Genomic DNA, 27,771 nt, shown 5'->3' with positions numbered 1-27,771 from the left:
AAATGCAAGCATAGCTTTAAGCAACATCTCCTTCAAGTTACCTTTTAACATTTCTTAATAATTCCACAGAACGAGTTTATTGGCTCATTCCTGCCTTCCTGGCAAGTTTCCACAGTTCTGGTTAATCGTTCACAATCCCCATTGTTCCTCCTATCTCTAGTTTGGATTGCATGGCCATGCTATGCTGTAATCATTAAACTGCCCAATCGTTCTGTGGCCATTTCAGGTGGCTGTCCCTCTCAGGGGAAGTGTCACAGATGAATAAGAGTCACAGGTCTGAATCCCTCCTTTCCACCAGTTGTCAAGCTTCAGGAGGGGCTGCTTCTTCTCACTACCATTGAAGAGCAGGAGGTGATTCAGACCATGAAGTAGAAGCTGGACTCAGCCCAGGGAGGAGGGAATGGAGGTATGCTCATGTATGGAGTGCACTCTTCTTTTTCCTTCCCCCAGGAGTCCAGAGCAGTCTATCTTCATGGTCTGAATCATATTCCTCCTTTTCTTCCCCATCACTAAGCATCAGCAACAGGCCTTCTCAGGTCTTCATAGCTGCCTGGGGAGGAGGGCTTTTAGGATGGGGCAGAAGGGCAAGATAACAGCCCCCTGCATCCATTTAAAAAGGGACATATGTATGCATAGACACACTTATGCATACACATGTCTCTAACAGGAATCCAGTCATTCTGAGTAGAGCACTTTGACCACTCTGTTCTTTCTGTTCTACCAAAGAGAGGTGAAATAATGCTGGTCATAACTTGTACTGACAAAGTGAAACTAGTAATAAAGAAAGGAACTGTCCAAAGCTGTTAAAAGTTTGGAAGAAGCATGACCAAAAAGAAAGGGGGTGGGGAGGGGAGGAAGTGTGTTGAGGAAGGAATAAGGCATGCTTTCACTTTGGCTTCAAATTTTAGGGAAACTTCTGCTTTCACCATGTCAATGACATTAACATTTGTGTTTGCATTGCTATGCTGGCTGTAGCAAACACAATTAGCTCAAATGTGCTGAATCAAGACCTTTGGATTCTAAAGAATGAGTCTTGTACCATCAAAAGTTCAAAATAGGCCTGTGCCATCAGGAAGGTTGTGTCCTGAGCTAACTGGAAAAGTTGCCTCCCTCTGAAGAATGAAAGATGCTTCTTGAATCTTGATGCTGTTTTCTATAGAATGTATTACTCTGAGTTTAACATGGCACCTCATCACCACCATTCTGTTTAACATAGACATGAAACCACTGGAGAAGTTATTTGGAATTCTGTAGTTTGGTGCCATCAATATGCTGATCACACCTAACCTTGTCTCTCCTTTCCATCAAAATTTACTGTTTAGAATCATTTTCATGGACCTGTTATGGTTACACAAAGAATGGTATTCAAAACACCAAGTATAATAATGATGACAATATGCATACACACATTTTAAGGCAAGATTCTTCCCCTTCACCCTGAGGACTGGAGAAGATATTCCAGGCCCTGAAATTCGCTTTGTATAGTAAGATCTGGAAACCCCATCCCCACCCAGATTGTACTGGACTTTTAAACTATACAGCAGTAGAATAAACTCATGGAGAACTGTTTCCTGAACTCTGCAATCACATTGGAAAGGTATCTGAAAGATCATCCAGCATGAAGGATCTGCCAATCTGAACCATCAGTCAGCCAATGGTTAGTGAAAAGGTTGCAATGTCCCATGTTCTGTCACAGGAAATTCCATTTATTATGCCCACCATTTGCCATCCACCATGCACAAATGCTCCATGGTCAGAACTGGATTCTGCCTCATTCCTTTTTTAAAAAATAATGACCTTAAATTTAGTTACTCTCCTTATTAAATTATATCAAATAGTCATAAGGATTATGGCCTTGATTTTATTGGTTAGCCCTGATTAGAGTGGGCCAATAGAGTCAATTGTTAACTAATACATAAAACTACACATAAATAAATCCTTTTGATTCAGTAGGACTACTCTAGTCAGGACTAGTAATAGGAGTCAGGTTTGTATTATTTACTCAGGATTTGGTCTCAGTCACAATGAACACACCAAGGAATTCCTACAGAGCAGTTTCATAGGAGGGGAAAAGTGAGCAAGATTGAGAGAAAGATAATGAAAATAATGAGATTTGAAGAAGACTTTCTCCAAATGCAGACTCCATTTCCAGAACTGATTCCAATTAGCCTGAAGGTATATCAAGAAGTGATTTTCAAATGTCAGCAAAAAGACTTCACCTCTCCTCCTGAAGTTGGGAGTTTTCAACTCCCATGAAACCTAGGCAACACAACAGTGAAGAATCATAGGAATTTGCAGTCAGCAACATCTGGCTAGCCACTGGTTGCCCAGCTCTGGTATATTAAAGCAGGCAGGTAGTTTGAGGGACCATGAAAAGAAAAGTTACATAGATTTCTGTGATTACTATCTGGGTGAGGGAGCAGCAATATCAGGGCAACAAGAGCCAGGAGTGAGAGTGTGGAAAATGGCAATGAAAATAAATGAGATCTGGAGAAAGAAGATGTGTGGGTACCATTTTGTTTCAAAAAGGCCCTCCTGGGTGATATCGGGGTTCAAGCTCTGAGGAAAAACACAGCTTCTCCAGGAACCTCTATCTGTTTCTGGACTCCTTATAGAGGGGGAGGCCAGAGAGAGCAGCCATTTGGGCAAAGCAACTGGTCACATCCAAGAAGCCTCCTTCCACTTGGGTACACAGGATATTCAAATCCGCCCTATAGCTGGATGATCAATGGTTCAGTTTGTGCAACTGCTCAAGACCCTTCATTGCCTAGAGAAAATATATAGCTCATTTCCATTCCTTCCATAGTCACCCCCTGAATCTCCTAATATTTCTGCTATCATCAGTATTTTATCTGTTACTTTATTGATGGAGTAAAAGAGTGTGGGGTCAAGCTGTTAGTTTCATTGACACAGCAGGGCTGACAATGGGCTCAGACATGAAGGTTTCTGCACTGCTCTCTGTTACATTTTATATATCAGCTGTTCATTCATCTATTCAGTCTGTTGATTTCTCTCTCTGCACACCCAGAATAAGCCATATATATGAAGGAAGGTGACTAGGTTTTGGAACAGCTCCAGGGCTCCAATCTAACCTTGGTCCTCCTGATGAATAAGGCTTAAGAACATGTCCGAATCTATTCAGGTGGCCAATGTTTTCTTCTCAGCAGCACATAAGCAATGTTTACAGATTGTGCAAGAGGGAGCAAAGGCAACACACAGCATCTAAAGATACACAGCACCAAATTACCCAGGATGGTAAAAGCAAAATAGATTGTAAGGAACTCTCAAAAAAACCTCTCGCAACAGGGGGAACTGAACTGTAAAATGGCAAATGGAGTTCAATGTAAGCAAGTATAAAGTGAGAGGGGTTAGAACTCCCAAATGGGGGCTGAATCTGGCATTGACTGGCCAGAAAAATGATCGGGGTGAGTTTATTTCTTCCTGGCAGCTTTCTTCACTGTCCAACCTTACATAGAAATAAGAAATAGGATGATATGGACAACCCTGACGTTGGTATTCAATTATCTATCTTTGCAATTCAGGATCTTGTCTAGTTCTTTCATTGCTGTCCTTCCAAGTCCTAATCTTCTTCTGATTTCTTCAGTCTCCATTTTGATTTATGGCTGAGCCAAGGTATGTGGTCTCATTGGACCCTTTTTTCACCCTCAGATTTTCACATGGATTTCACATGTATGTATAATTCTAAAAGCCTGCCAATAAAGGACATTGCATATGTGATGGTGAACTGAGGTGAAACCTATTTGCAACTAGAATTACAATCCTAATTGCATTAGGACATCTCTGACAATCTCAATAAGAATGTTTTTGTCAAGTATGTGACCCCTGGCGCTCAGTAGCAGAATTCATTGCATTAATTCCAATAACAGGCATAGGAGGACACAACATATAAAGCAACCCATAAAGCAATAAAGAAAAAGAGTACTATGGGGAGGGGGGGTTGAAATGTGCATGTATGGAAGAAAATACAGACCATTGCAATATGTTGCAATAATAATAGTTTGTGGAGAGATGTACTCTTTCCTGTAACTGCTTGTATGGAGCTTATAAAGGGATGCTAGAAATTGGATTGGGTTCAGCAGAGGTCCAGTCTGTAACAAAGTTGCACTAGAAATATGGCATAATTTGGCTAAGGATCAATTCCCAGTGCCTACATGCATGCCCAGTGATGCAGCTGAATTCCAAACTGCCTCTTGCTAAATGCACTGAGTGAACAAGATGATGCCAGGAGAAGGAGAAGCTCAACCTGTAAGGTCCAAACTGTTACAGTTGTTCCACACATGCCTGTCACACTGAAGACAAAAATCACCAATGGATAACCAGGCATGAATTAACTTCCTCCTAAATCTCCTCCTGAACTTGATGATACATCCTTCTTGATCCACTCATCCCCCTCCCTCTCATTTCCCAGTTATTGGTCAGGTTCCACTTTGCAATTTTTGGAGTTCCTAAGAAAAGGTTAGGCCACTCCTTTTCTCACAGATGCTATAAAAGTTAAGTTTTCCCTTCATCTAGCATTGCAGAACTCAGGCACAGACCTCAGAACTGCTCAGAGTGCAAGGTAAGTCACAGGTAGGAAGCTAGGATCTCTGACAGGCATTTCATGCAGGGTTATCACTAGGGGGTTCAATGGGTTCAGACCTCACTGAGTGACATCTCAGAAGGGGTGAACACACAATGAAGTGGTTGCTCCTATCCGACTTCAAGACCCCTCTGGCCACCCCCTTCTGCCAACCAACAGCCGTGGTTGTTGGTGGGCTGCCTTCAAGGTCTGGCAGAGCTGCTGGCAGAGTGGGAAAGAGGCTTGCCTCCCTTTCCCACCCAGCCAGCACCCTGCCAGACCCAGAAGGGACTGCCAAGCAAGAGCAGCACTCCACTCCACCAGCAGCTGCCTTCTGGGTCTTCCGGCCTTCCAGAAATGGCTGCCTTTCTGGTTTGGCAGCACTGTTGACCATGTGGGAAAGAGAGTCACCTTCTGTATAAACATGGCCAGCAGCTCAGCCAGACCTGGAAAGAGATGCAAGGTGTAAGCAGCACCCCATCTCCACTATGGGGTAACCTGGCTGGTGGAGAGAGGTGGCTGGAGGGTGTGCCAGGCAGCCTAGGGGTGACAGAATGAGCTACTGCACTAGGATGTATGTTTTGTTTTATATGGTTTATGTTCTGGATATATGGAATATCGCCGTTTTTGTGTAGTGCTTTAATACTAACTTATATTCAATAAATTTTATTGATAAATAAAATATTTATTTCAATTTTAATTTTAAAAAAATTAAAAAAATTGCTCCCAAGTACGTAAACACGATCTCTTGCTTGAGGGCATTTCCATCATATTTGGACACACACACCCCGGACCCCCATTGGTCAAAATGAAATTTTGGAAAAAATAGTCCTGAAACAAATTTATTTATTTATTTATTTAGGTATTTATATCCCGCCCTTCAGCCCTAATGGCTCTCAGGGCGGCTTACAATATTATTTTTAATCAGACAGTTCCCTGCCCTCAGGCTTACAATCTAAATTGCCTGAAAAGACCTGCTAGGGAGCTAGAAGGACCCCAAAACATGCCTCCATGTCCCCTAGATGGTGTCTGGGGACATATGAGAATAAAAACTGGATTAAATTAAATTTATTTTTTCCCAGGAACAGAGAATAGGAATGGTGCAGTGCTGGACTACGACTCTGAAAACCAGAGTTCAAATCCACACTGACCCATGGAAACCCACTGGATGACCTTGGGCAAGTTACACTGTCTCAGCCTCAAAGGGATTTGTCACCTTGGACAAATCTTGCACACACAAAAATGCGACCCACTAGCCTTAGGGTCACTATAAATTGGAACCTACTTGAAGACACCCAACAACAAGATGCAGTGGGGAGTGTGGCCCTCCAAGATTCCTGGAAGGCTAATGCCAACTTTTAGTCTTCCACAGTTGCCCACCCTGTTTTATAGAGATCTCGGAAGAGCCAGAATGTGTCTGTGTCAATATTAACTGTGTGGTTTTTTTCCTTGCCAGACTCTCATTCCAGAATGTATTGGCTCACTTTCCTTGCTTTACTCTGTTGCAGCATCTCCATCCATGCAGGTAAATTTGAGAGGTGGGCTGGGCAAAAGAGTTATTCATACATAAGGAGTGTACAGCTGGGGTTGTAGACTGGACAGCTATGCATATCAGCCATTTTTCATTTACTTTAATCTCTTTATCCAGGGCCAACATACTCATATTCTGGCAATTTCGGTGGGTTAGGAGGAATACCCTTTTCTCACTCTGCAGACCAAAGAAACGGACCTATAACTGCCATTAAGGTTTGGACAAATGCAATTTACATGGCAGGGTAAGTATATGAAGGACTGAGGGACTGTGATAGTGTTGCATTTTATAATCAGTTTAAAAAAGAAAATTAATACCAGACCTGTTCAGTTGATGGTCAAGATGAAAAATAACATTTGCTCTTTTCCACTATGGTAACACCATTTGTAAAGTCAGTTTAAAGATCAGACAGCAGAATATAACTGGTTGCCATGTCCCTCATTCTAGTGCCCCATACATTTATGCTAAAATCAGTTTATGTCCAAGGTACAAAATGGAGAAAAGAATGATAGAAAATCAGAGGCCAACCTGATTAATACAACACAGAATTTCAGCTGATTGTCATTTCCAAAAGACTCAGAATATGCCCAGCCAATTAGTTCAAAATCTGCCTCTACATGCATTTTAGGCCCCGTGGGATCATCTGGAAAAGTACAAAAGAAATGTTAATAAGTGATTATTGCTAATAATTCCTCATGATGCCCACACTTCTTGGTCATTGAGGATATCAGGATATTTGATATTTAAATTTGAATTTGAAATTTAGGAAATGTGCTATTTTCTTATAAGTTGAACAGCCCTAATTTTTGTAACCTTTCCTTACTGGGAAGTTGCTCTAGCTCTTGATAATGTTGGATGTTCTTTCATGCACCTTTCTTAATTCTACAATCTCAATATGGAGAGAGATCTTGTAGCACCTTTGAGACTAACCAAAAGAAAGAGGTTGGTAGACTTAAGTCTACTTCAACGATGCATTTGGAAGTAGACTTACATCTAGAAAGCTCTTCTTGCCAACTTCTTTCTTTCCATTAGTCTCAAAAGTGCTACAAGATCTCCATACATACTGATTCTACAGACTAACAGGGTTATATCTTTGAATTCTACAATCTCAAGTGACTGACCAGTATACCACGGAGGTTGCAGTATAGATGCCTTTGAAGAGCTCTTTCTTTTTTGTCCATTATTATGGTCCTCTGTGTGTGTGTATGCACATGTATTTTTAGCTACAGGTCCAGGTCATTTTCTTTGAAACTGATTTTCTGTTCAGGTTTATACCATGTTTCCTATATTCATCCCATCCATAGGGAGTGTGCAGCCTGGGTTGTGGACTGGGCAGTTGTGCTCATCAGCCATTTTTCACTTATTTTAATCTTCTTTTATCCAGGGCCAGGTAATTTAACTGAGTATTGTTGCACGGTTGTGGAAATGCATAACCTCTAGGATCTCACCCAACTCATTAAATATATCTTTCTAAGAACCAGAGTTTTAACAGCCCTTCCCATTTTAATTATGGAAATTAGAGGTAATATATTGCCATGGCAACTGAATAATTGGCAGATTACTCATAATACATGGTCCTCCAAATGCTAAGCATGAGATACCAGAAAGTGAGAAATCTCATTTCATCACCACCTGAAACAAGAGGAAAATGTGAGTAAGGAGTTTGCCTGCAAAAAGGACAATAACATGGCAGATTTCTGTTTAAGTTAGGGAAATACAGACAGAGCAAGAAGGCCACAGATATAGTTATCGTGGTACACACCTTGGTTATATCCAGTTTGGACAACTGTGATGTGCTCTACTTGGGGCTGCCTTTGAAGAATGTTTGCAAACTGCAGCTGGTCCAAAGAGCTGCAGCCAGACTGTTAACTAGGGCAGGTTATAGAGACCACACAGTGCCCCTGTTGAAACAGCTCCACTTGCTGCCAGTTTGTTTCAGGGCACAATTCATTATATGGCTCAGGTCCAGGCTATTTGGCAGACTGTATCTTTTTGTATGAGCCAGCCCAGACTCTGAGGTCATCAGGTGAGGCCCTTCTCTCAGTCTCAAGAGAGAGGGCCTTCTTGGTGGCTGCCCCCAGACTCTGAAACTCCCTTCCAGGGAACCCAGAATGGCCTTGTTCCTTGTTCTCCTTCCATCAGCAGGATAAAACCTTTTTATTCAGACAGGCGCTTAAAACAGAAAGTCTTTAAAGAATGGGCTGGGGTGTTGTATTGTTTTGAGGTGTATGGTTTTAAACACTTTTATTGTTTTAGGAGCTCTGGTGGCGCAGTGGTTAAATGCCTGTACTGCAGCCACTCACTCAAAACCATAAGATTGCAAGTTCAAGACCAGCAAAAGGGCTCAAGCTTGACTCAGGCTTGCATCCTTTTGAGGTCGCTAAAATGAGTACCCAGACTGTTGGGGGCAAATTAGCTTACAGTTGTAAACCACTTAGGCACTGCTTAGGCAGTATGAAGTGGTATATAAATGAAGCTTGTTTGTTTTTGTTTGTTTGTTTTAACTGTTTTTTATTCTTTTAACAAGTGATCTATTTTAATATTGTAATAATTTAATTCTATTTTAATGCATCACGGTTGTGTGTTTTTTATTGTACTGTTCTTTTAAATTGTAAGCCATCCCAGTTTTGGAAAAAAGTAGGAGATGATGATGATGATGATGATGATGATGATGATGATGAAGAAGAAGAAGAAGAAGAAGAAGAAGAAGAAGAAGAAGAAGAAGAAGAAGAATCTGGGGACTCTAATGCAACAAATCCACTGATTAAGGGAGGAAGACTGTGTGGGGCCAGTCCTCCCAGAGGTGTCTGCTTGGCAGGTCCTCCTCTTCCTCAGTTTTCCCCTCTGCCAAAGAAGACAGGACTCATTGCCACACCACCCACTCTATTTGTTCTCAGGGGCATCATTAAATTATTATTCTTACATTTTCTTTAAAAACATAACGACTTACCAAATTTTCACTTTAACCACATTAAACTCTGTACACGTACTGTAAATATATTCCAGCTCCTCGTAGGATATTGTAATTTAAAAGCATAATTTCAATTTTGCTAGTTGTTTATGTCACAACTATTGGCATCACATTCAGTGTCATATGGGAATTATGATTTATGAGTAAAATTAGGACAAAAAACATTACTAAGGATTCTGTATGGTGTGGTATTGGAGGAGGGCAACGGGGAGGTGAAATTCTGAGTTACCGCACTGGGTGACGATAACCCTAGTGGTGCGACTGTGCCTGCCGTCTCATCAGTGATCAGTGTTATAGCTGCAAAGTAGGGCAACTAGGATGGCAAGCAAGTAAACAACAAACCATAAGCAGGAGTAAGAGCTGCTGCCAACACAGTCCTCTGCTCTCTCCTTTTATCCATTAGCTGCCCACAGCCACCTCTCTCAAGTCCTGATGAACTTGAATCCCACTGATTTCAACAAATACTCTCTGAATATGACTAAGTGTGGATCCAGCCTTCTGACCAGGGAGGGATAATGGGCAGGACACTGAGTGAGAGCATAAAGGGTGTTCACTGGATGAAAAGTTTGTAAATGGCCCCCTCGTAAACAATAAATAGAGCTGGTCCCAATTAATGACCAATTTACTAACAGGTTCTAGACACATGGGGACTGCACGAGTTGACATCCGATTCAGATGCTAAACCTATCTCTGCTGAGGATTAGAGGAAAGTAAGAAAGGTCAAGGAGTACTATGGTTGTGCCTGCTTTCCTAGCTCTCTCACTTACTTTCACGTGTGATGGTACATGGCCTGTCCTAACTCAGACACCCCTCTCTTTCTCCAGTTTCCAGGTTCGTTATGGTACTCAGTGGAGCAAACCTGTGGGAGTCCAGCAAGGTCGGGTGGATCAGGCCTTCCTAAACCCAGGAGAGTCTATCATTTATGTCAGTGGGACATATGGCCTTTTGATCAACAGACTCACATTTGTCACAGACCAAAGCCGTGTCTTCAGCTTTGGACCAAATCATGGCCTGTCCTTTGAAGCATATCCTCGCTATGGAGGAGCTGCCCTGAGTTATTTCAGTGGCCGTGCTGCCCTTGCCCTTGACAGCATTGGCTTGCACTGGGATGACAAGCCCAGACCCCAAAATCCACCTGTGCAGAGACAGGACCAGACTTGCCATGGGAGCTCATCTAGGCAAGGACAAACTGGCTCTTCATCCCAGAGCTCTTCATCTTCATCTAGGATCTCTTCATCTTCATCCAGGAGCTCTTCATCCAATAATAACTCTGGCTAGATAGTTATTTCAGCCACCTCAGTAACAACCATTCATCCAGTTCCTGATGCTTCTACCAAGTGATTTTTTAAACCTCTTAATCAATTGAATCAGCAGCTAACATCTGTCACCATCTCTCCCATTTCTTTTCAGATGATGTACGTCATTGTCATCATCAGCATTTGCACCCTAGGCACTCTGTATCAAGCAATAAAAATATATTTGAAGCAAGATGTCAAGAATCTTTTTAATCATGGTTGACCTTGAAAGCTGGAGGTGGCGGACATGATATGTACAGAGATCTTACTACGTGGTCCCACTCTAGAATACATTGGCATGAGAGCATCTGTCATTTAACATTTATCATAGGATTGACTGCATTCTAGCAGCTGTACAGAACACAGAATTGGTCTGACCACTGGGAGGTTGGAGTGGTTAAGAGTATGAGCAATAAACTTGAAATCCCCTAATTCAAATTCTTCCACAGATACGAACTTGAGGCAAGCTGCTCCTTTGTAATCTCTGCCACTTCATTTGCAATAACATACAGAAGTGATAATACTAGTATAATTTAGAGGGCAAGTGTACAGGCTACTGGAATAATGTGGGTGACACACTTTAGCTACTTTGAAGTACTATATATTTTTAGCTCCATGGCTGTTTAAGAGAGGTTTTTAAAAGTTTGTTGTTGCTGGGTGCCTTCAAGTGATTTCCGAGTTATGGAAATCCTATCACAGGGTTTTCTTGGTAAAATTTGTTCAAAGGGGTTTTTGCCATAATCTTCCTTTGAGGCTGAGAGAGTGTGACTTGCCAAGATGGGTTTCCATGGCTTCTGATGGTTGTCTTCTTTTTTTATATACAGTGGACCCTTGTTATAACTGGGGTTTGGTTCCAAGATTCCCCCATGGATAACAAAATCTGTGGATGCTCAAGTTCCATTAAATATAATGGCATAGCAAAATGGTGTCCCTTATAAAAAATGGAAAATCAAGGTTTGATATTTGACATTTATACTTTTTTGGAACATTTCCAAACCGTGGATGCTTGAATCTGTGTATAAAAAATCCGTGTATAAGGCCCGACTGTACAACACTAGCAGATGTACCTAGATTTGCACAGGTATGAAGTGCCTTAGTCAACACATACCATTATTCTTTCCCCCCCCTCCATTTAGGTGTTCTTTCCCTTCCCTCACCCATCCATCCTAGTGTTGTTACCCATGAAATGTAGGACCTCTCCCTACTTCTCACTTTTTCTCACCTTTGGGACTATGGCAGAGACACATGGCTACAGAATGGTGCAGCAAAACTTGTTAGCTGGCTAGGAAAATGTCCATACTTCCTAAGTATCCCAAACACTTCTTCCACAATACCTCCATACCCGCCAACATTTCAAAGATGAAAACCAGGACACATATGGCCAAGCAACACCAGAGCGTAGTCAAGATGTAAAAAGTATTAATGGGGAACAACACACAAGCTAGGAGGGGCTGCTGTAATTTGCTTTTGCTGGAACCTCTTGGGGAGGACAAGATTCTTTCTCTTTCCAATCCTTTCTCTGCCATCCCAGTGCGTTCATTGAATACTAACAACTCAGGGACTTTGAACTCAATTTGCAGCAAGGGGAGGAGGGGAGAGAGAAACTGGGACATTTTGGAATTTTATTAAAAAGTAAGATGACAGAAAATTAATTGGGACTGTCCCTGTCAAATTGGGACAGTTGGAGGATACTTAAGCTGACATCACTATCAGATTGCAAAAGGATGTGGAGACAAAATGATTATTAAAGACTGAGTTGAAGGAAGAGGATAAGAATGCTGGGTGGACAGAGGCTGCACCTGTACTGTAGAAATAATGCCGTTTGACACTGCTTTAACTGCTATGACTCAATGCTATGGAATCCTGGGATTTCTTGTTGCAACACCAGAACTCTCTGACAGAGAAAGCAAAATATCTCACAAGACTACAAATTCCAGGATTCTATAGCCATGGCAGCTAAAGCAGTGCCAAACTGCATTATTTCTGCAGTGCAAACAGGGTTAGAGAATAACTACAGTCCTCCCTCCATTCTCGCCATCTTGGGACTCATGTCCCTCACTTATGCACGAGAAATGAACAGAGAGGGAAAGAATGGGGCCCACACCCATGGCGCACGCACGCACGCACACATGCCCCAGGATGCCCGTGCCTATATTCAAACCAATAGAACTTGGATATAAGCAAAACACCATTATTGCAAGGGGGTCTGGAACAGATCCCCGCGAAAAAGGAGGGGCGACTATATAGTATCATTTTTTCTCCCATTAGGGCCCCTATGCTTTTACTCTAATACTGCAGGGACAGTTTTCAGTAAGAAGGCCCAGGATGTATTGAATGGTGTCAGCCTTAGATGGAGACCTTTGGCCACAAGAAGGCAAGTACAGAACAGAGAAGGAATGATTAATGTGACAAGCACACACATTTTTTTTCCTTTAGTGGGAGGTGAAATTGTGAGGAGTAGGTTATTTCTGGTTTATTTGGAAGTGGAGATGGGGTTGGTGGCAATAGGCAGGAAGAACAAAGAACCATAGTCCCTGATTCTCTAAGAGCAAGAGCAAAGAGTGCTTGTGGGATAAAATACCCAGCAGTTAAATTGATTGATATGATTTTCTCCGTGCTGTGTATTTCCTGTGTTTTGTTGTGTTATGTATTCATGTTCTAATATTCTTTTTCTTTTGATAAACAAATATAGACATACAGGAGGCAAATGTCTCTGACTCCTGTATTCACTGGCATATCCCAGTAGGAAAGATTCCTCCATCTTGCAGGAGTGAGCAGGTGTTTCTTTGGTGCTTTTAAAGCACTGCAGACCTGCAGACCTCCAGATTTTTTGGATTTGAACAGCCATCAGCCCCAGACTGCATGGCCATTGGTCAGGGATAATGGGAACTGACAGCCATCCTGGGAAGGACGCAGAAATTCCCTCCTGCTGAACTACTAGTTAGAACTGAGAGACTAGAAATCAATAGTTTTGTTTTGATGTTAAGATCACTGCTATATATAATTAATATTAAAACAAATAGGTGTTGTAGGGGAGCTTTTACAATCTAAATCATCTATTTTCAATTATAATTTGGACTCTATCATGAAAACGCACAATTTTATTATTGTTTCTGTTTGTCTTGATCTGCACTGCTTATTCCAAAGAAGGGGACTGTCAGGACTTCCACATAGAAGCAGATGAGGAAAATCATGTGCTGTGACAAGCAGATGGCTTTAATCCTTTGAGAAAGCGTCTTCTCTAAAAATGCGACAAGTGGATCTACTTTGCCAGAACTAGACTGGCACTTGAACTAAACTTGCAAGCCCACTGCACCTGGCAGGTGAAAGGCTAGTTTTGGGACATTTAGAGCAGGCCAGACAGTACACAGAGTTCTCTACTCCAACCTTGCTGGAAGTATATCTTCAACACCTGCCATCTTAGGCAGACACCATTTCACACTGCTTAACGGTAAGGCTTGCCCTGGGTTTATCTCGATAAGACACTGGGCATCTCAGGAGCTTCAGATCCAAGCCTGTTGTATAGGCAAATTGCCTTTTGGTATTTACTTCATAATAGGGTGAATATTGAAACAATAAACACATGATTGCTTTGGCTATGACTATTCATCAGGCTGCTGTATTGTGTCTTTGCTGAGTATCGGATATGAATAAAAGGCAATTATATGCCCCATAACTTCCTGAATAGAATAATGTAACTGGTTTGTGTACAGAAGGAAAAAAAGCCAGTGTGATGCAGTAGTATGAGCATTAGACTACAATTTTGGAGACCAGGGTTCGAATCTCTGCTCACCCATGCTGTGTCACCTTGGACATGTCATACACTCTCAGCCTAAGAGGAAGGCAAAGCAAACCTCCTCTGGGCAGATTTTACCAAGAAACCCCCTTGGTTTTATGGGCACCATGAAGCAGAAAATACTTGAAGGCACACAACAACAAGACACAGTGAGGAGTGCAGCCCTCCAAGATCCCCTGGAGGGCTAATGCAACCGCTTAATCTTCCAGCCATGATAGGGTCACCGTAAGTCAGAAACAACTTGAAGGCACACAACAACATCAGTAGGTAAAGGGCAACTGGTTAGTTCTATGGACGTTGTTACATCATAATATTCTTCTCAGCCACCTGACTAGATTGCGCATTGAACACATGTTAAAAGTAGTTTTTGAAAACACATATAAAACATAATAAAATAAATGGACACTGGGGCACTGTATTGATTTTTCCTGTAAGGCTGTACTGAGAAAGTGGTGCTGGGAGATTACTGTTTGATATCATAGCCTTTGGAGTACTGTGCTCACAAAGATCTATGTCTCCTGTGATGTTCAACATATATATCAAGAACTTGGCAGAGATCATTTGAAGCTATGTAATGAGGTATCACACATTTGCACTCTCTTGCTCCTTGTCACCTAACACCAAAGAACCAGCTGATAATCTTAGACAAGATAAGGAGTTAGATGAGAGTGAATAAGCGGAAATTAAATGGTGACAAGACCAAGTGTTTCTTTGGGGGATTGGGGTTCAACCTGTTTTGGAAAGAGTTTCACTCCCCTGAAAAGTTCAGATACTAGTTCAGGAATACTCTTTGGCTCTGGGCTCTCCCTGGGCTCCCAGGTGATAGGAATGGCAAGCAGTATTTTTGAACAACTCCCTTTAGTGTGCCAGCTAGTCCTGAGTGGATCTGACTTGGCAATAATCCGTGCTATAACTACTGCAATGTACTCTGCTTGGGGATGCCCTTGAAGAGTGTCTAGGAGCTTAAGCTAGATCTTATCTGCTGTTCCAATACTAAAGACCTGCACCAGTTGTCAATAGATTTCTGGGCCCAATTCAAGGTGCTGGTTTTCACAACTAAAGTCCCAAATGCCTTGGGCCCTGGCTATCTGAAGAATGCTGAGTATCTCACTATGAACCTTTCTAGATGTTAAGATCTTCAGGACAAACCCTCTTGACAATATCATAGAATCATAGAATCATAGAGTTGGAAGAGACCGCTAGGGCCATCCAGTCCAACCCTCTGCCATGCAGGAAATCTCAATAAAAGCACCCCCGACAGATGGCCATCCAGCCTATGTTTAAAGACCTCTAAGGAAGGAGACTCCACTACTCCATCACCTACTAGGCCTGCTTGAAGCATGCATAAGAGACATTTTTCTCCTGTGTCTTGTACCCAGAATATGAAATGTGCTCCTCACTAAATTGCACTAATTTCCCACTGTCTTTGCTCTCAGGGAGAATGTGAAGATTCATCTCTCCAAATTGTCCTTGTAAGCTTTTTTGATGTTTATTCATTATTTCACTACGTCCAAGCTAGGCTCACTACAGAGCTTCAAATGATCTCTTCCAAGTGCTTTATACAGATGGTGAACTACATGGGAGATAGCAGGAGCATTACTGGGGGGCTGAAGGAGTACGGACGGCACCAGGAGACACCCTAAATGGGGGTGACACCACTGCTCCCCAAACATCTGCCTTTGGGCAGAAACTTGTTGCATTCACTTGTGTCCCTTTAAAATGTTGGAGCTCAGTGGAAGAGATGATGTGAGTGAGGTGAGGTTCAGTGGGAAGAGGAAGAAGAGGTCTCAGGGTTTTTAAAAATCTTTAAAATTTTAAATAAAAGAAAAATAAAATTAATAAAGGTTGTATGCCACCTTGGATCCCACAAAGGTGAAGTATAAATTAATAATTATTGCAATGACTTTAATGGTTCTATTAATGGAATTGATTTTTTATTCTCTACTTTGTGTTTTGTAATTATGTTTATTAGCTATCCAGAATACCAGTTTTCCTAAATGGAAAGGGGGGTTGGTGGTTAAAATGTGATTAAATAAATAAATCAAATCTATAAAATTGTAGGTCAATGAAAAGTGTAAAGAAGACATTTATCTCCATTCACAACAGCAGGAGGTTTCTCTTTCTTATTTTCTTATTTGGGCTGTCAAGATAGAATATTTCAAATTTTGGCTCTGCGGGAGTTTTTTCTTTTGCTTGGAAGTAAGTAGTCAGGAAAAATAAGCTACATGTAAGCATTTCCCTTTTTGGCAACAATTAAGGAAGAAGTAATTTACATTATAGTTGCAACATAAGGATGACCTTCACTCCTTTTGCAGTATAATGGTAGCTATTCAGTTACTTTTATACTTAACAAGAAAATACTTTCACTACTTATGTGTATTTTATACACTTTGCCAACTGCATGTAGAATTCAGATATATTTTTAAAAGTAAATCTCTTAGGTAGTTTGGAATAATGAGAAAGTAAAGTTAATTTTGGAATTGCAGTGATGACTATGTTTGTGGGCTTTGGAACTATGATTATAATTTGCTACTTTAAAATACAGGTAATCACTTCCCAAGCTCTTGCCATTTTCAAATGTCTGTTGGAACATAAAAATTGATCTTACGCTGATCTTTAGACTGATTTTTTTTAATTGTACAGAATCTCTTATTTCTGACAAACTCTGTTGCCACTAAAGAACAAGATTTTATCAGATTTTTAAGTGTTATTCTTTAGAATAGCCCTCCAATAGGCAACAAGTCTTTTTGCGGGTCAGGAGATTGGATATGCAGAGAACGGATTTTGGAGATACAGTGTGGGATTCTGTGAAGCTTTTTCTCTCCATCATTATTTCAAGCCAGACAATCCAACAGACATATGGGAGGAGGCAAGATAGTTCCATGAAATGTTGCTTCACCTTGGAGAAGAACCAGAGAAGGGAGATGGTTTATCATCAGGACTAGCGCAAGACCGTTTTGGTACCCGAGGCAAAGCTGTTAGTTGCTGGAACCATCACCTCACTTAAGTACATTCTACTTTGTTATTGTTAATTGCCATCAAGTCAACTTTGACTTATGGCGATCCCATGAATAAGATATTTCCAGGTCATCCTGCTCAGGTATGGCAAACTCAGGGCTTTCTTGATGGAGTCCATTTGGATTGCAGTCCTTCTTTTCCTATGCCTTCTACCTCACCCAACATTATTGTCTTTTCTAGTGAATCATACCATCCCAATAACGGGATGTCATTTTATGGTTATAAGGGAATTTTAATTGTTGTGTTGGTGGGAGGGACAATGGGTTATTTTTATATTGCTGTATTTTATTTCCATTGTACGGAGAGGCAGGAGATAAATAAAAAATATTATTATTATTATTATTATTATACAACTAAACTGAGACTGTTGTACTTTTAGCCATATCATGAGAATTATAGTCTTCAGTAATCATTCCAGTTCTTTGGTAGTTTCTGCTAGTAGTATGGTGTCATCTGCATATCTTATATTGTTGATGTTCCTTCCTCCAATTTTCAAGCCTCCTTCCTCCAAGTCTAATCCTGTTTTACGTATTATATGTTCAGCATACAAGTTAATAAGATAATAAAATGCAGCCTTGCCTGATCCCTTTGCTAATGGAAAACCATTCTTTTTCTCCATATTCTGTCCTAAATGTAACTTCTTTTCCTGAGTACAGGTTATGCATCAGGACAATCAAATGTTGTGGCACATCAGTTTCTTAAAGATCAATCCATAGTTTTTCATGATCTATACAATCAAAGACTTTGCTATCATATAAAGCAAAGGCTGATTTCCTTTTGAAATCCTTTGATGCGTGCCATTATCCAATGTTCTTTGCAGAATTTTGAACATCACTTTGCTTTCATGGGAGATGAATGCAATCATTCTGTAGTTACAGCAATCCCTGTTTCCCCCTTTCTTGGGGGCTGGGATGTGTATTGAGCATTTCCAATCTGTTGTTTTGTTTTCCACATTTGTTGACAGATTTTAGTTCGAGCTAGAGTCGATTCTGTCTCTGTAGATTGAAGCAGCTCTATTGGTATGCCTTCTGTTCCTGGGGATTTATTTCTATCTGAGTGCAGCTCCCACTTCAATTTCTAATATTAGAGGTTTGTCTCCATGCGGTTCTTATAGCAAGTTATTTCGGCACATGTGATAGGAAATTCCACAAGCATCTCTCTTCCTTACCAGCAGTAAAAAAAAATACTGTAAGAATAAGTTAAAGGCTGAACCATTTATTGCCCTTTCATGACATTCAAACTTTGTTGCCTTAGGCAGCCACATCACTCTGCCTTTCAGTAGGATCAATACTGTTTATCATCATTCTCTAGGAACACAGGCAGATTGAGTTGCCAGAGTGAGAACTTTAAAGGGCTCCAATACTTTTAATGGTTGTTGTGTAGAAGAGGGAATTTCAGCAGGTGTTGTCATGCAATCAGGTAACAAGCAACATCTGCTGAAATTCCCTCATCTATGCAAACATTAAAAGTACAAGAGATGACTCATGTTTTGAATGTGTCAGGGCTATGCAGATTACCTAGGGTTCCCATACTCCTCCCCCCCCCCCCCAATCCAGCCATCTAATATGGACACCATGCAAAATATTCTATTTATTCCAATTCACCAGATTTGCATTCTAATTATGTAAATAAGACTTATTAATGCTGTATTTCCCCCCTGTGTTCCAAGCTTTGTATCTAGTACAGAAGAATGTTTAAGGTGCTAGACTTGGAACAGGGAGACTCCAATTCAAATCTTTGACTAGTCATAGAATACCTGCAACTGATGTCCTTTCAGGTTGAGATATATGAGGGATTGTGCAGTTGCAGTGAGGAAAGCCTGCGTGGCATTGTGGTTTCAGTGTTGGACAATGACTCTGGAAACCAGGCTTCAGTTCCCAGCTCAGCCATGAAACTGACCAGATAATAATAATAATAATAATAATAATAATAATAATAATAATAATATTTTATTTCTGTTTCCTGCCTCTTCCTTCGGATCGACTTGGGCAAGTCACACTCTCTCAGCCTCAGGGGAAGGCAATGGCAAACCTCTTCTGAATAAATCTTGCCAAGAAGACCCCATGATAGGGTTGCCTTAGGATTGGCTTAAAAGACTTGAAGGCATACAACACACACACACACACACACACACACACACACACAGTGAGGAACATTCCAGAAACTTTGCCCCTGCCCTTGAGCGAACAAACTGCATGCCTTCAGGGCATGGAGAAACAAATCCTTGTTTCCTCAGTTCCTGGGAGGCAGTCATTTCGCCAATGCATTGGGGAATTATTCTCCTTTGCATTTCTCCTCCAAATTTTACTTTTGACTCCCCCTTTCTGATTCCTCTGGCATTAAAGTACTTTTTTCCCAGCACTGCTGCTAGCTTCTGTCTCCCATTTTATTTCTTGCAAAAACAATTTTTTTTTACTTCAACTTCCCTCAAAAAGGCAGAAAAAGTCACCAGCTCAGCTCCACATCATTTCACATCACTGCTTGGAGGGACAGATACCTAGGAGGTTCATGGATGAAGCAGAGGCACTTTTGTCCTCCATTTTGGGATGAGGCTTTGCCACCTGTCCGCCACCCATCCCTGACCCATTGTTGTTGTTGTTGTTGTTGTTGTTGTTGTGTGCCTCCAAGTTGTTTGTGACTTATGGCAACCCTAAGGTGTCCGTATCATGGGGTTTTCTTGGCAAGTTTCTTCAGAGGTGGTCTGCCATTGCTGTGTAACTTGCCCAGGGTAATTTCATTCATCTCATTTATTTATTTATGGTCATAAACCAAAATATAAAGTACAATTATGAATATATATCTATATATAAATATATAGTTATTCTAAAATTCATAAAATGCATAAAGCACATGCATAGAACTCATAAAATAAACATGCATGTGTGTGTGTGTGTGTGACTGGGGGAAAAATAAGGTTAATTCCAAGAAATTAACACAAGAATAATTAAAATCACTTCAGTAAAAAAAAATTAAGTACTCCAGATCTAAAAATTCAAGTCTAAAAATCTTAAATTTTTATCACATAATACTTGTTTATGGGTAATAATAGCACAGGCACGAATCTAGAGTTGCCCAGGGTCATCCAGTGGGTTTCATGGCAGAGCAAGTTTCGAACCTTGTTCTGCAGATTCATAGTCCAATGGTCAAACCATATGCCACTGTAACATTCCTGAAAATGTGTGACAAAAAGAAATACAAGGGAGGGTCACAATTCCATACTGTAGCTGATAAGCTTTCCATCCTATATATTAGATACCACTTAGGTGTTCATAAACTCAGATTCCTCAATACTGTGTTTTAATTACAGCCCACATAGTACCTACACATTGTACATATAAAATGGTTTTGAGGCTTAACAAACTAGGCACTGAAGGGAAGAAGAAAAGAGAGAAAGAGGAGAAGGGAGAGGTCTGTTTTGGAAATGTCAGTCTGAAAAGGTGGGTTTTTAGAGGAAGAAACCTGGCAGTATGGCTTTGAACAAAAGGGGAGGAAAGGCACAACTGGAGAAGGAAAGATGCACTTTGGTTGTTCTGATGAAGAAGGCAGAGCAGCACAAAGCCAAAAGTCACAGAAATAGATAATGAATAGATTGCAAGAAAGCGAGAAAGTCAATATACATTTAAATAAAAGACAAGTGGGGGGAAAAGGAAAACAATACAAGGGGGGGAGAGAGAAAGATAATTACAAAATGTTGTCAATTTAAAATACAGCTTTGCAAAGCATTTCCACAGGGAAATCGTATTAATTCTTTCAAACAAAAACAACAAAGAGCTTTAAAGCTTAAACCTAGTGCTATAATAAATTTGTTAAATCTTTAATGTGCCACAGCAGGACTCTGTCAATATTGATTTTATGATAATTTTTTATATTGGGGGGACTAGTAATTTTACTTGTTTTTAAAGATATAACAGATGGATATATGCTGTGAAAAAGACTTGCAGAAATGTAAAACACACTGGGCTACATCCAAATACTACTTTCCACTAGTAAATGAAGATACCAGCCATAGATGCTGCCGAAACGTCAGGATGAAACTCTTCTAGAACATGGCCACATAGCCTGAAAACCCCACAAAAACCCCCCAGATATTGTTAGACTGCAACTCCCAGCAACCTCAGCCAGCAGACTCAATGAGGAAGATGCTGGGACTTCTGCAGATTCTCTAAATTTTGGCTTCTGCAATCATGTAAAGATTTATATTACGCTTCAGCATTGTTGTTATTCAGCCTGAACCAGGCCAAAATAAAGCTGCTTTGGGTCACATTGGAAGTACAGTGGTACCCCGGGTTACGAAATTAATTCGTTCCGCGGCGCCCTTCGTAACCCGAAATCTTTCGCAACCCGAAAAAGCCATAGGCGCTAGCGCTGGAAGCCGCGATTTCGTGCGAAAAAGCGCCGAAAAGCACCAAAAAAATTTTTCGTAAGCCGAAAAAAAAAACGTAACCCGGAACAGTTTTTTCCTATGGAATTTTTTCGTATCCCGGAAATTTCGTAACGCGGTGCTTTCGTATCCCGGGGTACCACTGTATGCTGTTTAAATGATGCATGCATCCTAAGAGGCCGGAAGTTGCACCAAAGCCATGCTCCAGTCCTAAGAGGCAGCTTCCAGCCTGAAACAGCTTTATTTTGGCCTGTCTGTTCAGGCCCATTATTACAGTATTTTTTTACTCACTGCTCTCTATGAACTGAGGCAGTTAAAATCCAACACATGACATCAGCTGAAAGAACATATAAAACCAATACATACCCACAGGCTGCAAACACAGTCTTTCAGGGGGAGCATAACCCCATCCAGAACTGGTTGACACACCTCCAAACTTAGGTTAGGACCATTGATACTAAGCACTTGTCTAAATTCAGCTTCGGTTTATTTTTCTTCATCCAACACATTAGCTCCAGGCAGATATTCAGAGGAGAGACACTACCCTTAGCTGAGGCTGTTTTTGGAGACATGGAGAAAATATATTTCTGCATATTGATAGCATGTGCGCACATACACACACACCATGCCCCCGTACAATCTCTCTGGTTTAATGCCAATATTAAACAACACTGGGAATAGAATAGAATGTATAATTTTACAGAATGCATAATTTCATATGGTGAAAATATTAACAAACACATCTAAATCTGGGGACATCCAGTTCTCAGCTGTAAATGACAACACTTTCCCAGAATTTTATAGGGATGGACAAGACCGATCCTGCTGTTGAAACAACCTACTCTTTCTTGCGGGGGGGGGGGGAATTAGGGCCTATCTTAGCTTTTTGAAGACTTACTGCCTGTGAGTGGAAGGCAGAATCAGCGAATCTCATTAATCTGATCCCAAAGCCTGCCAAGTCCCTGAGCCAAAACCGAAGATTGGATCAATCAGATTTGCTGATCACATACTGCATTTCCTTTAAGTCAGCTTTCCTTGTCACTTACCAGGAGAAATGATAGGTGTTAACAGACAATAAAAGGATTTCTATAAATAATGTAGCACAAGTATTAATATCAGCTATTATACTTTTATTGAGAACTATTGGACTTTGTGGAAGATTTGTGGAGGAGGGTTTCTGGGGAATAACTGTGTAAAAGATAGATTGATTCCCCTCACTCCATATGAATTCTTCATGTGCAAAACACTGGTCCTCTAAAGCTTATCATTCAGTGTCTTTCCCTAACCATATAGATAGGGCTGCATCTTATTACACAAACAGTATAGCTAGTGCTCTAAGCCTATGATACAAAGAGCAATGGGTTTCTTACTTATGGAGTACATTAGTGCAGGGTCTGTTCTTATAAATGCATATTCTCTGGATAGGAACTGATTCTCTGGAAAAGAGTAAATTCAGTTGGTGAGACACCAGGATTAACTCTTTCAAAAGAGCAAACTGTGACATCTAGTGCCAGATTGTGATGTTACATAAATTATATATTACAGGCTGACATGTTTATAGTTTCAGTAAAGGCAATGGGAGGGGGAGGAACTGCATTCTGAAAAGACAGAGAGAGAAAGAGAGTAGCGGGGTGACCTGCATTCTGAAGAGAAAGGCATAGAATGAGAGAGAGAAAGAGAGAAAATGTGAGGGAAGAATATTTTTAGAGATGAGATTCGGTTTATTAATAGTGAATTAATATTTTTTAAAAAAAACTTGAACTGTGTTTATATGCTGGAGAGTAAAGAGTGAAATAACATGCATGCAATAGCTTAAGTCGTATTTAATAAATTTACATTTATTGTTTCACATGCCCACAGCTAATGCCTGGCTACTAATACCAGTGTTATAGCCATGTTAGAGCCCAGGAGCTGAAAGAGCATCCATATACTTGTACAGTAGTGAATCCAGCAGGGATTTTGGTGACAGTAATATCCTAAAAAAGAAGTGGAAGTCATGTGGCTCCAGATGTTATTGGAGTGCAGCCTCCAGTATTTGTCTCCACTAGCTATGCTGGCTAGGTCTCCTGGGACTTGCCATTCAGTAACATCCGGAGGTTTTCATGATTCCCACCTATGACCAAGGAGGAGTCTAGAGAGCTGGGGTGTGATCTTCAGAGATGGTAGTTAGCAGGGCAATGTTCACAGTGGGATTATCACTGGGAGCTGACAAAGTAGGGCCTCTCCAAAGGCACCATTATGTCACAGCTTTCTGTAAGTTGCTATCCTCTCTTCTAAGGCAAAGCTCCCCTGCAGTAAACCTTCTCATGAGGATCTAACATTCCAAATCCCTTAGATCCAGCTCCCTTAGGGATTGAACAAGCCTGCTACCTATGGATTCACCTGACACAAGGAAAATTCCCAGGGCTCCTGCATTTGCTCAACCATCCACCAGGCTGCCTGCAGCTGCTTCTGGCACCATGGTCCCAGGAAAGGTTGCTGGGCATGGGAAAGTTCACTCAGTTGACCAGTCTGCTTGTAAATAGGGTTGCCAGACTTAAAACTGGGGATGGCTCTTGTACCTTCAATGTTTGTGTAGAAGCAAGAATTCCAGAAGGTATTACTGGCTATACGGTTGCACGGCAAGCAACATCTGCTGAAATTCTTTCTGCTATATAAAGGTACAGGAGCCAGCTCCAGTTTTCAGTGTGAAAACTCTGCTTGAAAAACTAAGCTGCCTTCTTCTTCCTCCCCTACTTGTTTCTCTCACCCTTTTGACTCATTCTTCTGAGTAGTTCCTCTCAGGTAGCTACACCCACATCTCTTCCCAGCTGTTACAGTAGCATTGCTGGGACAAACAAACAGGTGAGTAGCTTTTTATTTTCTTCAGCCTTGCTGGCTCCACATTGGCCCCCCTTGACTGGCATAGAAGATCTTCCTGTTCCTCCAGGTTCCCTCAGGTCCCCTAGCAAGATCTTCCAACTTCATAGACTCCCATAGCCTCTGTCATTTTACAGATGGAAGTTGGGATCCCTGTTGACAAGCAACATCAGAATATGGTTAAGATAACAAAAATTATTAATGAGGAGGAGTACACAACCTAAGTAAAGCTGCAGCAGATTGCTTTTGCCTGAGCCTTTTGGGAAGGGCAAGATTCCACCTCCTTCTCTCTCCATTGCTGTGAATGCAAACTCATTTTACACTTTGAAGTCCGTTGGCAGTGACTGAAGTAAGCTGAGGACAAAGGGGGAAATTGGAAGGAAGAGAAAGAAACTGGGACATTTTAAAAACTGCTGGAAAAGAGGGGTTAGTAGATGATCAATGCAGTTGTCCCTGCCACATTGGTATGAATCCTAGATTAGCTATAAAACTACAGCCAACTCCACAGCAATGTACCCACTGGCTACCCCTGTTTCACAAAGGAATGTATTTTAAGGGGGAAGCTGGACAATTCCCAGAGTGGGAAATTTGGAGTGATCCATTCATGTCTGAGAAGACCAGATCATGTGTTCATGGCATGAAAAATGTTCCTCCATTTATTGATTTAACATAAAAATTAGTCACAAGGTTGGAGGCAGGGATCAGGTGTGGAATAATGCAGATTTTTTTAATGCCTAAGTGCCTGGATTTATATTTTGTTCAGAGATATGTCTAGAGATGAGGAAGAGGAGGAGGAAGATCATGTTTATCATAAGCCCTTTCAAGGCTAAAGAGTGCAGCATTCAAGCCAGCTGCTCTTGCAATCACTCACAATCCAAAGAAAGACAGAACAAATTTCCCAGTGGGCCAGTCTGAAGATATTATACGTAAGCAAGTCTCCATAAGGGAAGCCAGAAGAGATTAACCAACAGATAGGACCTCCAGAGGAAACGGAAGATTGTGCCAACTCTGGCAGGAAACATTTTCATCTGTGGCTTTATGCAAACCATAGATAAAAATTCATCTGCGGTATTATGCAAACCCTGTGGTTTTATGCAAACAATCTAAAAGATTCAGATGGAATACATAGGAGGGAAAGAACAGCCCACATGGGATTTGAATTGTATAAACCTTTCCTAAATTGCAAAGGGATAAAATAACAAGCCTCTTGGAGACTGTGTTGAAAAACACAATTATTTACAGATTTTTGAACGAAGTGTTATGTGGTGAACAGCTAAGATTGCTAGCTGTACCAGCAGAAGGAAACTTTTACAAGCCCTCCAGGATAAAGACATCATGCAGACACAATTTCTTTTGCAATAGATCTTCTATTGTAGCAAGAAGGATCCAAATCTGTCTCTAGTCTGTGATGGTTTGGGGTGTGGTTTTAAGCCATAGAATTAATGTGGGGATATATACACAAGAGCCGCTAGCTTGAAAGAGTAAAATGCGAGTAAAAATTGTGATAAGCAAAAGTCTGTGTATGTTTGGTGCTTAAGAATTAATCTACTGCAGGCTTACTCTGGTAAGAAATGTCATTCTCATGCTCAGTTCTCCTCCGTTATAAAAACGGATATGTCTTCCAAACCAGAGCTTGGAAAAGTAGGGATTACAACTCCCAGATGACCATGCTGTCTGGAGAATTCTGGTAGTTAAAGGCCAGAAAAGTTATATTCCCGTGCCTTGTCCAAAATCCATTTTTGAAAACCAGAAGGGGACATAGTGACGCTTTGGGATTTTTGTTTTATTTTATTTATTTATTTTATCTGGCCCATGTGCCCAGCCAGAGGGTCCTCACCAGGTTGTAAAATTGGCCCCAATCTCTAGTAAATACTCAACATTTTTAAAGATGACAATCATGTCCCCTCTCGGTTTTCTCTTCTCCAAGCTAAACCTGTCCAGCTGCCCAAGCCTGTCAGGGAAATAAGATTTTGGGACTTTGGGGATGTCACATAAAACTGGTGGTAGGGATGAAGCTGTGGAAAGACACTGAGGAGAGAGAAGGAGACCAGAAACAGCCTAGTGGCATGTTTTTGTGAGAAATCGTTATGTTGTTTGGATTACAGTGTTCTTCTGTGAATCATAACTATAGTGGATTACTGTATACTAAACCTTGTGGAATATAACCATCTCAGTGGTTGAGCTCTTGAAGTTCAGGTGTGGTACATACCTCCCCGAAAAGATGGGTTGGAGGTGCCCAGTTTTCCTCTGGAGGGACGCCACATCAGCCAAACTATGCGGCGTCCCTCCAGACAAAAAAGAACCCAGAAAAAACGAGTTGTTCTTGGCACATGCAGACGCCATCATCAGTGCGCCATTGGCACACTGTGACGCATTTATGATGGAGGTGTGGCACCCAGAGGTAAGGACATGGCACCACACTTGCGTCATGCATGTGTGCCCTTTATGGATAGAGCAGCATACAGATGGCGCCATCCATATGGGCTAGGGTTCTGGAGCATGCAGATGCTGCACGCTCTGGAACCCTACAAACTTGTGGATTTTCTTTATTTCACATTTTACAGGCACAGGTTTTTCTGCTCTTCACTTTTAAGTACTGTATTATGTAATTGGTGTACATGAATATATCTGTTATGCTTTCTTTTGCTTCATCTGTGAATATTTCTGGTTTTTAAAATTATTAATTATACGATTCTCTTAGAGAGGTAGTTCATACTAATGAATTAATTTGAATGAAAACTCATCCTAATTTGGATGGGAGCTAAGAACAGCCCTTCAATCAGGTTACATGAATAATTATTAATTTTCAATAACTATAAGGCTCATTAGGTACATCTCAGTCAGTGAACAGTGAAGGAATTTCAATGTGCTTATAGTATTATTATGATTAATGTTTTGTATTTTTACTAATATTTATCATAATACATCTCCCCATAGTCTTATGCACATCAGTGGAAGGAGTACATCAAATCTATTTCTTTTAGTGTAAGTCAGTGATTCCCACACTCTGGTGCTCCAAGGGTTTTGGACATTAGCTCCCAGAAGTCCCAACCAGCTTGGTTAACAGTCAGGAATTCTGGGAGCTGAAATCTAAAACATCTGGACATTTGGGAACCAATGGTGTAAATAGTAAATTTGTTCCATATCTCAGGAAAGGAGTTAGCTTTGACTTGTCACTGCTGAGTCTGTTGCCTGTTTAGTGAGTTTTCAGTTAAATTGATTCCCCACAACATTGCCATCCACTGTTTTGTCTAGAACCCTTTCTTCAACATCCAGTTAGCTGCTATCTTGAGTAAGGCCACTATGAAAATAAGTTTTAACATTTATTATGCAGGCTGTCA

At 41.0% G+C, this 27,771-nt stretch overlaps 2 protein-coding genes across 6 annotated transcripts in view; one reads left to right on the top strand and one right to left on the bottom strand.

The window, feature by feature from the left end:
• Positions 1 to 27,771, bottom strand: part of LOC121932767 (zymogen granule membrane protein 16-like) — a 65,156-nt gene that overhangs the window by 32,323 nt on the left and 5,062 nt on the right. The window lies entirely within an intron of this gene.
• Positions 208 to 10,563, top strand: LOC121932761 (zymogen granule membrane protein 16-like). Of its 5 annotated transcripts, none has more exons than XM_042471727.1 (4): positions 208 to 274; positions 6,036 to 6,104; positions 6,228 to 6,354; positions 9,906 to 10,563. In XM_042471727.1, exons 2-4 carry the CDS (start codon positions 6,050 to 6,052, stop codon positions 10,357 to 10,359), a joined length of 636 nt encoding a protein of 211 aa, XP_042327661.1. In that variant the 5' UTR covers positions 208 to 274; positions 6,036 to 6,049; the 3' UTR covers positions 10,360 to 10,563. The 5 variants fall into 5 exon arrangements, 4 of the variants coding, with proteins under 4 accessions (XP_042327661.1, XP_042327660.1, XP_042327658.1 ...); XM_042471726.1 differs by having other exon boundaries at positions 268 to 406; XR_006104411.1 differs by lacking the exon at positions 208 to 274 and adding an exon at positions 453 to 1,657.

The sequence above is a fragment of the Sceloporus undulatus genome, chromosome 6 (assembly GCF_019175285.1).
Source record: "Sceloporus undulatus isolate JIND9_A2432 ecotype Alabama chromosome 6, SceUnd_v1.1, whole genome shotgun sequence".
In the NCBI taxonomy this organism is placed as follows: Eukaryota; Metazoa; Chordata; class Lepidosauria; order Squamata; family Phrynosomatidae; genus Sceloporus; species Sceloporus undulatus.
The sequence above is the reverse complement of the archived record's forward strand: the minus strand, read 5'-3'. Positions and strand labels throughout refer to the sequence as shown.

Excerpts from the sequence above, each read along its gene's own strand:
- LOC121932761 (XM_042471724.1), top strand. The coding sequence starts at position 3,150 with ATGTTTTCTTCTCAGCAGCACATAAGCAATGTTTACAGATTGTGCAAG. Across the intron at positions 6,105-6,227 it reads CAGCATCTCCATCCATGCAG|GGCCAACATACTCATATTCT; the intron begins GTAAATTTGAGA and ends CTCTTTATCCAG. Across the intron at positions 6,355-9,905 it reads AATGCAATTTACATGGCAGG|TTTCCAGGTTCGTTATGGTA; the intron begins GTAAGTATATGA and ends CTCTTTCTCCAG.